The following is a 15,354-nucleotide window of genomic DNA, read 5'->3' as shown; positions in this document are numbered from 1 at the left end:
GTCATGTAAATTACTTAAGCAAAAACTGAATACAGGATATTGAAACTTATAAAAATTTAATTTTAATTTATTTTTAAGTTAAAAATTAACTTTTTGAAACAGTTTTTGAATAATCTTCATGGTAGTTTTTGTATTGCATTACGGTATCTATGAGATTCTGTCTAGAATTCAGAAAACAGTTCTTACAAAATTTGGTGAAATTTTCTATTGTTTTCAAAGTTAATTACATTTAATGTTAAAAATAGTTTCCAATCTATGAACAAAAATCATTATTTCATGCTGTTAAAACCCTTAACTGATATCATGTCTCACAGGCTGCTGACATTTTTTGTCTCATTCCCATTCTTCAAATATTGATTCAACAGTTAACTAATTTTACCTACCTTCCAGTTGTTGTGTGTACTACTTGCTGTGGTTGTATTTGTTTTGTCACAGTGTACGGTGAGTTATTGTGTTTTTTTCTTTTTTTGAGGCGGTCTCACAGAGCTATGATATCGTTGTTGTAGTTATTTTTTATTTTAATTTTACATTTTTCATAGTGATTTTAATGGTTAATTTGAATAGTTTCTATGCTAATATTTTTTCTTTCGTTTTTAATTTTTTGTACTATTTATTTTTTATTGCTATATTTTATAAATCTTTTTATTCATTTTAATAGTTCATTTCTGGTTCTGTATAATATTTATTACTAATACATTTTTGAAGAATGAATGATATAAGTGAAATAAGCTGTAATAAAGCCATTTATCTACAATCAGGTCCTTCATGTCGTGTTTTGCAAGGTACTCAAATTTTGAAAAGGATTTTGAAGAAATGGTTTCAAATGTCCTAGAAGAATTTGATGGAGAAGATTACAGTGAAGATGATCCATATTATCTAACTGAAAGTGATCATAATACAGAATTGGAACAGAAAGCAAAAAATATAGATGTTGATGTAGAAGACTGTGCTGAAAATGAGATAAATCAAGAAATAGAGAGACAGGAGAAAATTGACGAAGAAAATGAAGCTATAAATTTGACTGTGCCAAGAAGTAATACCTATTTCTATGATTTCTATAATTCGTATTTCTATGGGAAAGAGAAGGGAAAGCAAATTGTTTTCGATGGAAAAAAGAAAAATCTCCTCCTGTAAACGTACAAACACCACAATATTATTTTGCAACTAACTGGACTGAGATCAAAGGCAAAACTATTAGGAGTAAAAGCACATGTAGATGTATGGAATCTTCTTTTTGCTGTAGACATATTAGAGGAAATTCTTACCAGGAAAAATGACAAAATTAGTAAATTAAGAGAAAAGTACAAAAGAAAAAATTAACATTAATTCAGGATCTACATATGATTGAAATGAAAGCTTTTATCTGCTTGCTACTCTATACTGCTATTTTCAAATCTAGTAATGAATCTATTTGTTTACGCCAACGCGTAAAGTTTAATTATTTATGAATAAATTAATAAGTTATTAATGAATAACTAATTAATAATTAACTAATGAATAATTATTAATGAATAAATTAATTAATTATGAATTCAAGGTTATGGTCGAGTCTTGTAGTTTACAGGCTTGGTAATTTTATTTCGAATTTTTTGTAAGGCTTATCATACGTGTATTTTAAAATAGGTTGTTTGGGTTTGTTTTCAATATCATTTCTCTCAGTCTCCAGTTTGACTTACTGATTGTATCATCATATTTGTGTCAACGTATTTCATATCTCGCATTATTTATTACTGTTTAGTCTTAATATATATATTATTGTTAAGTGTTTTTTATTCTCAACCAATTTCAATATTGTCATAGTTCCTAGAAGTCTATTTCTATTTGTTTGCCCTGATGTCATTTCTTCAACTTGCGTATTCAGAAATTATTTTATCTGTCTTATGTAATTCTTTAGTGGTCTGCTTGCTTGTAAATTATTTTTGTTATGTCTTTGTTCCTGAATTCCACACGTTTTTTCTAATCATTCTCTTACTAACACTTAGACACTACTCTTGTTGTCAACACACACACACACACACACACACACACACACACACACACACACACACACACACACACACACACTCTTCTGTCCATTGCTTTGTTCGCTTCCCCTACTCTCACCACGCCAGCTTTGGTCATTCTAGTCCTGACTTTCATGTTGTGCGGTTCCGCAACGCTGATCCTTCCAGCCTTGGATGGATCAGCTTGCAATTGTCTCTCTTGAATAATTGTTTAAATATTTTCATCGCATTCATACTCGCATAAATGTTGCGGTATTTTTCTGTCTAAATATTCTCTAGCTCTACTCGGCAGTGTCTTGTAATTTCACCGATCTCCATGTTTTGTTTTGCCTCGTTTCTTCGTTAAGTTATTCTTCAAATTCTACATTACGTCTCTGTGGAAAGTGTTTTCAATCACTACAAACTGCCAATTCTATCGACGCCAAATCTTCTCGAGCTGCTGATTACAATTTCATCGATGCAGAATTTCTCCAAACTCGTTGCTACATTTTTGAGACGCCACGTCCTGCTCAACCTCTAAACCACGTCTCACCCCTGCATTCCTGATACACCACTGCAGGCTACGCCCAGCATTACTGTATGTATTCATTTACCTTCATTCACGAGTTCGTATCTTGCTAATATTTGTGTGCTACAGGCAAGTTCAATTTTCATTATTTATTATGTTAAACAGTTATTTTATCATTAAAATTTGTAGAACATTCAGTTCATCATACCTTATGCCTTTCAAATTTCAATTTCAAGTTTAGTTTAAAAAACCATCTACTCACTTAAGTACAGTCACGACAGGTGACTTATATAAGGTTGTGTCATTGTTCAGCTGCAACCTATTTTACGTGCTTTATTATTGCAATTTGTTGTTATGGTAAATAACTAACTCTATAATTTAATTTTGTAACTTGTTAATCGCCGAGGCTAATCCTTTTCTAGTCATGAACTGTATTCATAATACTTCTCGTAAATTAACCTAAAGCAAGTTACTCCTGATGTGCAGTTATGTTTTAGGGCTTTGTAATTTTATATTTTCAAGAATGCTTATTTACCAAAATGAACTCTATTTATATTATTACTTACCTTAATGTGATTATATTGTAATTAACTCTTTTTTATACTGAAATTATAGTAATTTATTTTTCTAAGTTAATGACATCTGTTCATTGATAATTTTTCAATATTACAGCATATGTCAGTAATGTAATAGTTTTCCAGTCAGACTATGTTTATTGATGTTTTGTTTTTCTAAGTATATACTTGAAAATAAGGTGTTATATGTTCTCTTGTTTTCAGGTTTTGTTACATTGTGTATTTAAAAAATGTATATTCATGTATTTTTTCATTTAACATCATTGTTCATATGTTGATTCAGCTGATATTTTAAGTATCATCAAGTCATGTTAATTTCATAATTTCTTTTTATGTTTTAAGGTTATGATTTTAGCATAAGTTCATTTGTTTTATTTCCAATTAAAAGTCCAATTTCTTTTGGCAAATATGAGCTGTTTGTTTTTTGTTAACTTTACCCAACACTATTGATGACTTAGTTGAGACAGAGGAATTGGACAAGATGTGTTTCGTTGCACAATAACAAAAACATATTTTTGTTTTTTTTGGTGTCTACGCTTTGACAATTCAACAGATAGAGAAGAGTGATTTAACCAACACAGCCACTGTCACTGTTACTGTATGTGTGACTGCTTGCACCTGCCTCCAGTTACTTGATTAAAAAACATAAAAGATTGACCACTATGATAAACGCAAGTAACCATATAGTGTGGGCAAAGCTGCAATGGGGAGCTCGTGTATATATTTACAGGTGTACCACAAAGTTCTCCCGGGACTTTAGTAACCTTCTCTAGCCATGAAGACAATGAAAAAATAAAATAACAAACTGAGATTTGTTCACTTGTACATTAAATTTATAGAGAACAAATTTTAAAAAAAAAACAAAAAGTATGACCTTACATTTTTAAAGAAAAAACATGTATTTTTCAAGCTTTTTTGTAAATGCAAATTTCAAGATCTGTAAACAACTATATAAAACAGTTAAAAAATAATCTTACCTACCATTAAAAAATAAATATATATAATAGTCCATTAAAAATAATGGACTACCTACCTGTACCCACATAAAATTTCAAATCATTTTATCCATTACTACAGAGGATGACTTTATAATGAAAGATTACTTCCTACTACCCACAAAAACATTAATTTTTCAAGTAGATAAAAGGTTTTATAACATGAAAGAAACAATAGTAGTCTCACAAAATTAACAGATTCCTTAAATAAAAAGCTATTAATAACGTTTATATAAATTCTCAGGTTTTTTGCTGAAGTCAAGTTCCCAAAAAATGAATTAATACAGCCCATTACTACACACACAAAAACTATCTACGTCACAATATGATAGTAATATGAATAATAAAAATCATATTTAGAAATAATGAATTTCCAAGTTTAAGAACTTTACAGCAAAATGTTTGAGATCAATCTCAAGGTGTAATTTACAAGGCTGAAACTATAAGAAAAATTTCAGTAAATTATTTTATTACATGCTCATGATATAAAACACTCGAGATTATTTTACAAAAAAAAAAAAAAAAAATCTAAAACAAAATTTTAATTTTGACTATAAAATTATCATCATCAGTAGACCCAGTGGAATTAAAAAAGAACATAAAAAATTATTTCTAAATACATTAATAAATGAAAAATAAATTAAAATCACTGTTCAACAGTTAATGGCAATATGACAGTCTAAGTTAGACGCTAATAGGTACGTTTAAATATTATTAAAACCACTTATAACTTCCCAAATAAGCAATTAAGGATGGATGTTGAAACGAGTATTAAAAAATATACTAAGGAAGCAGGCTGAGGTAAAATTAAAAATCAACATTTAAATTCGTAAAATACACATGCATCTAAATTTAAGTCCAAGAAGAGGAAACAAAGATTAATTCATTAGTGAACATAAAAATAAAGATATTTTTTAAAGCAAGTGGAATGATGGAGCTGCTGCTACTTTGGATAGAACTGATTACAATAACAGGCTTCACAATATGATAGAGGCAGTATGTGCATTAAAGTAAAGAAAAAGACCTCTTTCTGGTTTTATTAAAAAAAAAGTGTTAGTAAAATTCCAGAAATTAACAATTTCTGAGAAGAAATTAATTTTTTCCATTCTTGCCAAACCACTGCCTCCTTAAAAATCCCAATATAATCTGTTTATAATTTTATTTGTTAAATATAGTAAATATATGTTATTTTAAATTAAGTTATTCTATTTCTGACAGCTGTAAAATTATAAATACAATACAATAATTTCAATAATACTTGCCATAAGGTACAACATTAAAGAATAGAATTACCATAATTAATATTTCATGAAATAATTATTTATGCAGAAACAAAGTACTTTAAAAAAAAAACCTAAATTGTTTGAAATGTAATTAAACATTTATTTGCAAAATAATGAATAATTATCATATTAATTAACATTAAACTACCAAAGCACGCAAGACATTTGACTGAAAATTTTTAAATGAATTTCTTTTTTCATTAATGTCAGTATTCACTTTATCCAAACTTATAGATAACTACATATACATGTTTTTCTATAACATTACTGTTCATTAATGAAAAGAGAACTGATACAATAACTAAGGATAAATATTTTTTTTTTAAAGATCTACCATCAATCTTAGTGATATTGAAAATAATCCAAAATTTAAGAAATTTAAATATAAAAACCAGTTTTCCACTTTTAAACCAATTCATGTTTACACTACTTTACGCAATTTACAGTCTAGTAATTGAATAACCAAAAAAGAAAAAGAAATATTTTTATAAACAATATACATTTCTCATTGAAATTAGTTCCTACATGTTTTTTCTTACAACTTACTACTGTATTACTAAATTATAACACAATAGTTTGGTATTTTTAACATATCACTTACCAAATATCACACTGGTCAAATATAAAAATAAAAATATATACAAAATATACATAATAAAAATACATATATATTTTGCTTACATCTTCAGCTGGACCTGTTGACTGATCCCATGCTCTTGTGGAATGATCACTGTTATCATTACTATCATCACCATCTGAAAAGAAAAATTCATACTCATGAATCTTCAAGAATTAACAATATCCAATATACTGATAATCAACCACATCCTTAAATGTATTGTAAAATATAAATTCACATTTGCAACATACATTAAATGAGACACAAATTTTCATATACTCAATTTATATACTGTTTTTTCCTAGATTTTAATTAAAAAATGACTCATTAAAATACTCAAATGAGTATTTTAATGAGTTAAAAAGTTAGTATAGACTTTTCATTTAATATTATGTATTCTGAATATTCCTGTGTGCAAAAAAATAGAATCTAAATTTATTTGTTTATAACAAGGAATTTCAGAATGTAAGAAACTGACCTTTGATCAGGCCAACAAAGTAAATTCTAAACACAGGAAACACTGCCCAGTAATATTTAAAATTCAAATTTTTGAATAGTAAACCAAATATAATAAATACAATGTTTTTCATTAAAATTCACTTTATCAACTATTTACTTCATTCAATAAAGAAGTCCATAGTAACCATAACTAAAAACATTATCACATAAGTTTTGGAAAAAATGCATTTATATTTCGTTCAGTATCATTAAAAAGTTGGTAGTTAATTTTTATTGTCAATTATCCTGGGTTAAATCATATGAGACCTTCCAATAATAATTTTAGGAGCTATTAAAAGTTTTTCCGCCTTCCATAAAATAATAATTTTATTATTATTTTAATTTCTTGGCACTTTATACAGTTAGAAATAATATTAAATAATTTAAAACAAACCCCAGTAAAATTATAAATTCACTACTATACTGGTGCTACATCACAAAAACTTGATTCTTATAAAGTCAGTAATTTTAGACGTGCAAAACATTCAAAATTCAATTTTTGAATTTGAAGCCACACTTGAAATTTGAAATTCAATATAAATTTTTGGAGCTTCAAACTAGTTAATTGTGGAAATTCCTCAAATATGAGTATAATGGTTATTATATGGCTTTTGTTTTTATTATTATTATTCTATTATAACTAATCATGATTTTTAAACACCTTCCCAAAAAGTTTTTATCACCTCTCATAAAAAAAAGAACCCAACTACATAGCTAAAACAGTGACACACTTACAAATATTTATATTTATTAATATAAATGTTTTGTACATTTCGACAAGGGCTGTCCAGAAAGTAACTTACGAGCATCATGTTTTTATGGTACATTTTGGCAAAATAAATAACTGATGGAAAACAGATAAAAGTTTTTTGAAATTTATTACATACAACTGAAACTACATCCTTGAACTATTTTTCTACACAAATCATCAAATAAATTGAGGCATATCTACCTTTAGTCATATCTGTAAATGAATTTTTGTATCCCTGCATAAAAAATTCCGCCACCTGGTTTTTTAGCCATTTTCTTGAACCCAACTTAACCCAAACTTATGATAATTTTTTGTTCACAACTTCACGCAAAAGGCTACATGAAATTTTCAGAAAATGAAATGAAAGCTCTGTAAATATAATGGTAAAGTATAGATTAATGCAAATCTTTTCAACAACTTGCTACCAGTTGATCAGACACAATACACTAGACTGGTCACATTGTTTTTCATCGTAAACATTTGAGCGACCATTTTTAAACATAAAGCACTATTGCCTCATTACATCTTTCCCACAAACATCCTATACTTTCCAATAAATCTCAATGATGTGCAATTTTTTGTCAAAAGAAATCGAATAGCCAACCTCACTTTATAACTGATAGGATTTCCTTAACAGCACACACTTATAAAATACTTATAAAAATCAACAAGACGCATCATAGTCCTCCACATATTACAGCTTGATGTTACAGAGTCAGGCTAGCAATGACCACAAAGATGGTGCCATTACTTCTACTCCTTTTAAACAAGAGCAAAACATAGTTTCTGGATAGCCCTCATATGTACAAACACTCACATATAATAAAATGCATTCTGTTGCAAGCAAAAAAGCAAGTCAAATTTAAAAAATGGATAAAAAGAGCTCAAAATTATATTCCCGTTATAGGATTTTAAACGCTAGATAATATGACAATCATACAAATTCAATAATAACAAAGGTTCACTGTGACATTTTTTAGCCATGAACAGCTCTTGCTTTAATAGACTTTCACAGAATGTATGTGTGTTATGGATATGTGTGTGCATGTTAGCAAACAGTAACAATGAAATACTTACATTGTGAATTATTATTATTATGCCTAACAGGATGTGATGGTCTTAGACTAGTTACACTCTCAGTACCTTGTTCAATATTAGAATTAGTATGAGTTGCTGCTTCTGCACCACCAATATCACTGCTAATGGTAACCGTATCATTATCCAATGTAGAGACTGTATCTACTTGATCAACTGATGAAGGTTCTATGTAAACAAACCTGAAATTTACATAAAATCAGATTTTATCTAGAAAGTTGATATTCTAAAAAAACTGGGAATTAATGATTTTGAGCTATAGCATACATTATAAGGAATGTATAGATTATATGGGCAACATGAAAGCCAGAGAATGATAATTGAAATAAAGCAATGGATGAAAGTGATGGAAAATAGGAATGTTTGACATAAATGAAAAAAAGGATAAAAATTAAAATAAATCAAGAAAAAAAGGATATGGCAAAGGAATGTAAAATATACAACATATTAATGAAATGATAAAAGAGCGGAGTAAATAAAAAAAAAAAAACTGTTAAGGCAAAAACAAAAACCAGTTTAAGTAAGACTTAACTGGATATACACAAATGTAATTATTTCATTACACTATATTACAATACTAATGTACATTTCATCACAAATATATGTATTATTTTCTTTCATATCTAAAGTGACACTAACAATTAAGATCATTAGACAGTAATAACCCAAGGCATGCAGGTAAACTGTAATAAGGATATTTAACTGCCGTGATTTATTAAGACTGATTTATTATACAACCCTTTTGGCTATCAATATTTTACCCTAACTTCATGCTCTTAAATTTCCAAAATTCAGCTCAATAAAACCATTTAAACACTCCAGAAACATAAAATAATTTTTTACTCTATTTTAAGAACAATATTATACAGGCTACCTTGAAAGTAAAATTTCTTACAATATTTAATATGAAAATAATAAAATTAAGAATTTTTTTAATCAAAATAATACATTTATTGCATATATTTTATACATGTACATCAAAGTTGATTATGTAAGAACTGATAAATTCACAAACTCAGTTTACTATGTTTTGGAATGTATGTACACTATAACTAAATAAATAAAATACTCCTTTGCATCTCAATCCACTTAACTAATGCTTGAAAACCCCATCTTAATTCCCCCAGTAAATGCCATGTAACAACTGCAGAATGTTATAAGTAAATCATCCAACAGCACAAGTCCTCTGAACTACATTACTGGAACATTTATCAATGGACTAACATGATTAATGGTAAATGTCATTACTACCACTGAGCTTATGCAATAATTATCATTACGTGCAGCACGACAGACAGGTTTTTCTTATATTTTGGAGGTTGTGTTAGTGACTGAAGGAAATTCTAACTCTGGTGACTGCCATTTCATGACAAGAATCCAATAAAGCATTCACATTTCACCCACAGTAATAACTAAATCAAGAAAACAATCACCTTTTTATACATAAAATGTCAAAAATTCCAACACAAACCCCAATCACATTTTTTTCTAAATCTTCTGTTAACAAATATCATGTTTTAATGGATGAAAATTATCTTTTACAGAAAACTTTGTAAAGAATTTTACCAGAAACTGTTCTAAAATTCTCCTAGGAAATCAATTCCAAATCTAGCATTGCAGACACAATGACTTTTTTTCATCAATGTGCTACTTTACAATACTGGTGATGACTGATAGCTGTTGAACACAGTTTTCACTATACACATTAATTCTATTATAGTGAGGTAATTTTTATAAATAAATCATCATACTAATGCCATTCAAAGCAACCAACTGCCCATAAATTTGGTCAGTATAACTTTTTAAAATCCATAAAACTTTTGAAACTGCCTGAATTTCAGTCCATAACAACGTTAACTATCTTATTTATTTAAAAACTATAACTGGACGTATGTAACCGTAAGGATTGAGATTAAGAAAGTGAGATTGCATCAAAAAATTCAACAAATCTTTCTTTCATATATGCCAACCTCTGTTCACGAAATTACAGAAGTCATTACTTTCAATTTAGCCCTTATACAAAGCAGTAAAAAATTTAATCCCACAGTTACAGTTTGTATATTAGTTATTAAAAAGTTAGTTTATTTTGTATATACATAAAATTCTGTATATTTTATGCTACAAAATTATAATCTATCCAATCTTACAAGGCAATGTTTTAATAAAATCACTACTAACGTAATAAAAAAGAAGAAAGATTAAATGATGTAATAAAGAAATTTAAACATGGGTATTTATTGCAACTGTGTTAAATACAATTCATAAACCCCTCCCAGTGAGAAAAACTGATATATGCTCCTTCAAAAAGTTGTGATAAAATACTCTTGTCTTCAGGAAATCACATACTTATTTCCAATGTTATCTATCGCATATTCAATTAATGACAATACAGTCTAGCCTAGCAGTGCACGATCACTTACCAAATATTATTTCACTTAAAAGATCAAAGAAATCAGACAACTCTAATATTATTTATAGAATTAACACAATACACTTAATATATGATGACTGAAATTTTAGCTGGGCATTCACATGCAAAGGTTCTCTAGTTTACAAACATCAAAATTATATTTATAATTTTCTTTGAAATCCTGTATATCTATGAACAGGGAAATAAAAATTAAACCAAAAATAAAAAATGAAATAAATTATACCTATTCGATATTAAAAAAAAATTAAATTTTCACACACCCATCTCTTCCTAATGTACCGATGTAAGTATTAAAATAATCTTCATTTTTCTTTTTAGGAGAACTATTTCCAGTAGAACTAGACACCGCATCATCAGTAGTTCTTACTATCTCAACACGCAATATTCCATCACGTGGCCATGTATCACGTACATGCTCAAGACAGGTAGTTGGTGACCGTGAAAAAACAATATGTATATAAACAAGAACAAAAAATGCAGCCATTGCCTGTAATTGTAAAAACACATAAATCAATGACAATTTATATTTCTACCATTTATACATTTCATTCATTTCCACATTTAAAAAAATATATTCAGAAAATCTTAGATACAACAATATTCTTATATTTGTCTAGCAGTTTATAGAGCTTAATGTATGACTACTACAGAAGTGGTAAAATAACTAATTGTTTTTGTGCTTTTGATGCTTAACCCTTTAGCTACCAGATCTGAAGGGAGGAAAGATTGCGATGGCTGTAAAGTATAAAATTTTAAATTTTAATTTCTCCAGAACTAAGACCACATTATTCATGACTTACAATTTTGAATTTGAAAAGTTCCATTCAATAATGCAGTAAATATTTTGTTTACAGATAACATGAATTATAATAATTTAAAAAATATTAATTAAAAAATTACATATATATATGTATAAATTACTTACTGGAATATGAGGATAAACCTGATTTCTAACTAGTTTACTACCTTAGTTAGTAACATATTTAATGTAAGAGAGAGTTACTTATAAAGATTAAAATTTTTTCGACGACTTAGTGTATAGCATTTAACAGTAATTAAGGTTGTTGATCCAACACTTCCAATAAACATTTTTTTCAACTCTACTGCTAGTGTAAGTAAAGACAGTACACCAAAAAAAAAAAAACATTTGTGAAATAACAAAATGTGGAAACTACATTACTTAAATGATATTACAGAATATTACATATTTGTGGAAAATCCAGTAGTACATGGGCAAAATTATGTATAAAAATGTTACTAACCCAAGCTCACCAAAACTGGCAGTTTAGCACTACCTGGTACATTTAATTTGAAGAGATGTAATATTCAAATAAACTGAAGAAGGTTATTTTGGACCAATAAACCAATAATTTTAGACCAATAAAGGTTGTTAAACCAATAAATAGAGTTTAAAATTGCACAAATTTTATTCTGGTCTATTCCAAAATATAAGAAGTTTTGTTAAAAACCCTTATACCTTTAACTGTCACACATTTATTGATGTAAAATGCCTTCATTAAAAACTCAAATTTTTTTTAAAATAAAGCTGAGGTGATAAGGTAAATTACTCGATTATACTTACAATCTTCACAATGGCAAAATTATATATATGTTAGTTTTTAATATAGCAAATCCTGATTATTCTCAGTAATAATCAACAGAGAGAGAATTACAAATAAAAACCAATCTGTGACTTTTAATCCAAACTCAACTTTTAACTTTTTATTTTTTAATAAAAATAAAAATATAAAATAATTATTCTTTAAAATAAAAATGTAATAAAATATCTTTACAAAATTTAAACAATTATTAATAACTGATAAATTTAGGTACTATAAATTTTTCACTTTTATATAAATAACTATTAATAAATAGTAGACAAAACTATGAAATTGGTTCTAAAGCAAACGTAAATATTATATACCACTTAAATAAATTTATTTTTTTAACAAATAGTAACTGACTGTTGCTTTTAGATGCAAAACATTTTCTTTTAATCTAACTTCTTAGTTTCCATAATATCATGAAGAATAATGATGACTTGTCATTCTTAGAGTTCATACAGTAGTATTATTATTATTTTTTATGACTACATAGGACCACTTAGTTCTTTAACGAAGTCTCTTCGATGGGACTGTTTGGGCCTTGTGGTCCTCGCAGTACTTTTTCTTACATTATGATCTTTGTGCTCTTTCTAGTGTTAAAAAGTTGTAAGTTTTTTCTTGCGAGTATGAAGCGACTGTTTTTGTTCTTGATTTTCTTGTTTAATTTTATCTTATCTGTGCTGTCTTCTATTGTAAGACCAATTTCCATCAGATCCTCTCTTATTTTGCTGATTCAACTGCATCCTGTCTTCGTGTTTTTCAAGTCGAGATTGTACTGCATTACCTGTTTTAGTAATCTTAAATCCTGCATCCTCATGATATGTCCAAAAAATCCTAGTCACCTCTTATGCATGGTATCAGTGATGGTTCTAACTCTTAAAACTTTGTTGGGCACAATTCACCATTGCCCATCTTTCTGGTACTTTTTATTCATACAAGTCCTTCCAATTCTTCTACAGTTTGTCTGTCTTTGATTGTTTGTTCAGGTGGAAGTGTGTTTCTGCTGCATAAGTGGGCTTCTGTTTTTATAACTGTGTTGCAGTATCTTATTTTTGCATTCACTGACTGGTATTTTTTATTTTAAGTGTACCAGGTTGATTTTTGAGCTTTAGCTAGTTTGTTTCTTCTTATTTGGATTGAGATTTTTTCATCTAGGTTGTTAGTTATCATTCCTCTGAGGTATTTTAAATTGTTACTACTTTATTTTCATATATTTTTTCTTCTTTAAATCGTGTTGGTTTTTTGGGCATAATTTCTGTCTTTTCAAATGATACTTCGAGACCAATTTTATTTGCAGTGTTTTGAAGTTCTAATATTATCTGTGATTTAGCTTCGGCAATGTTGTCTGCTAGCAGTGTCAAATCATCTACAAAACCATGACAGTTTGTTTTGATTTTTCGGCCTATTCTTACTTTTGGGGGCATTTTTTGCCCGTAGGGAATACTCTATCCCTAATAAATTTAAAAAAATCAAAATTAAACACTGTACTAACTTTTAACTTTTTAACAAGCTGTTAAATGAAATTTTTTTACAAAAACATAAAATTTGTTAAGATACAATATAGATAAGCCAGTCATGGATAATCAGAAGCTGGCTATTAACTGGACTCTAATTTCATGTAAACAGTATTAATGTACTGACATAAAAGTTTTAACATTTACTGACATAAAACACAATGGATAAAAACAGTTTATTCATATGTGGATTACTCTGAATAGGTCTAAGAGATGTTATTTTTGTAGAAATGTCAAATATTAACAGTTCCACAATTTGTTTAAAAAGTGAAGCTGTAGTAGACAAATTATACGGTTCATTTATGCTTAAAAACTAGAATATTCCTGTGCACATTACTGTCGAACAACTGCATTCTATTTGAAGATATGTTATGCTACTACCTTAATGTCAAGTTAAAGCTATCAAAATACAAAATAGCTAAATCTCTCAACAGTTAAAGTCACACAAATTTTTAGTGATACCACTAATCTTGACAAGTTTCTGATGGTATTTTGAGATAATATTATTTTTAATAATCTAAAAGACACATTAATGTAAAGTTTTCCATTAAGTCCAGCCTCTTTTGAGATACAACAACCCTTAATCCCTATCCCCATCTATCATCTGATTGTTTTTTATCAGAATTAATTCTCAAACTAACATACCAAACTCACGACTGTAAGTTAAACCAATCCAAAGCTATAAAGCCACACACACACATTAGCATCACCACAAATACACTAACATCCAAATACTCAAGATTTTATAATCTATATTTTAGTATTTTTAACTACGGGATATTTAAAAAAAAAATCCAGAGGGTAGAAAGTTATTTTTTTAACTGCTAACACAATAGATTTCATATAATTTTATTTTAGAGCCATCTATAAAAATAGATTCTTTCATATAAATCTGACTTGAAAAGTCAGCCAAAACAGTATCTGCTATTCACCATTTTTTGTTTTTTTTTAATCATTATTTACTACAACCAGTACTGCAATAATATTAAAATGAATTATCAAATTCAATTGAATTCTGTAATGTTTTACAATCATAACATTGCGAACACAAAAATGCTTCTGGAGTAGTTAGGTTACAAATTAAGTGACAATTAACTACTTATTTCTTATTGTAAGAAGTAAAATATTGAAAATTGTTATTTTACATATACTATCTAACTTCTTAACATATCAGCTATAGCCTGTGTAATATTTTCTCTTGCTTATAAATTTCAAAAGTAAGTGCTCAAAAGTAAATTAAAAAATATCTTGATTTTAAATTCTATATAAAGTAGGCCCTTATTTTACACAATTGTGATTATACATGGTCAAGTAATAGTGTCAAGTATTTATTTTACTCTTACACTGAAAAACTTGGTTATGTGCAGTATGATGATACATATGGTTCATTATATATAGTGCAAAAGCTGACGGGTTCTTAGGGACATTAACATTAAAACAGTTATGTGTTTTGTTTGCGATGACTAGGCAATGTTTAA

The 15,354-nt window shown here is 28.0% G+C and overlaps 1 protein-coding gene across 12 annotated transcripts in view; it reads right to left on the bottom strand.

Annotated features, from left to right (window-relative positions):
- The window catches only part of LOC142321817 (membralin), a 261,594-nt gene that overhangs the window by 223,269 nt on the left and 22,971 nt on the right, over positions 1-15,354 (bottom strand). For 9 of the 12 annotated variants that reach the window (XM_075360229.1, XM_075360228.1, XM_075360235.1 and 6 more), the window contains 3 exons: positions 11,019-11,245; positions 8,310-8,509; positions 6,046-6,119 (listed from right to left, as the gene is read on the bottom strand). In XM_075360229.1, coding sequence (XP_075216344.1) covers positions 6,046-6,119; positions 8,310-8,509; positions 11,019-11,245 — 501 coding nt within the window. The remainder of the gene's footprint in view (positions 1-6,045; positions 6,120-8,309; positions 8,510-11,018; positions 11,246-15,354) is intronic. The other 3 variants (XM_075360238.1, XM_075360239.1, XM_075360240.1) reach the window with 1 other exon arrangement.

Source organism: Lycorma delicatula, chromosome 3 (assembly GCF_047948215.1).
Source record: "Lycorma delicatula isolate Av1 chromosome 3, ASM4794821v1, whole genome shotgun sequence".
Taxonomy (NCBI): domain Eukaryota; kingdom Metazoa; phylum Arthropoda; class Insecta; order Hemiptera; family Fulgoridae; genus Lycorma; species Lycorma delicatula.
Note: the sequence above shows the minus strand (reverse complement) of the source record. Positions and strands in the feature narration are given on the sequence as shown.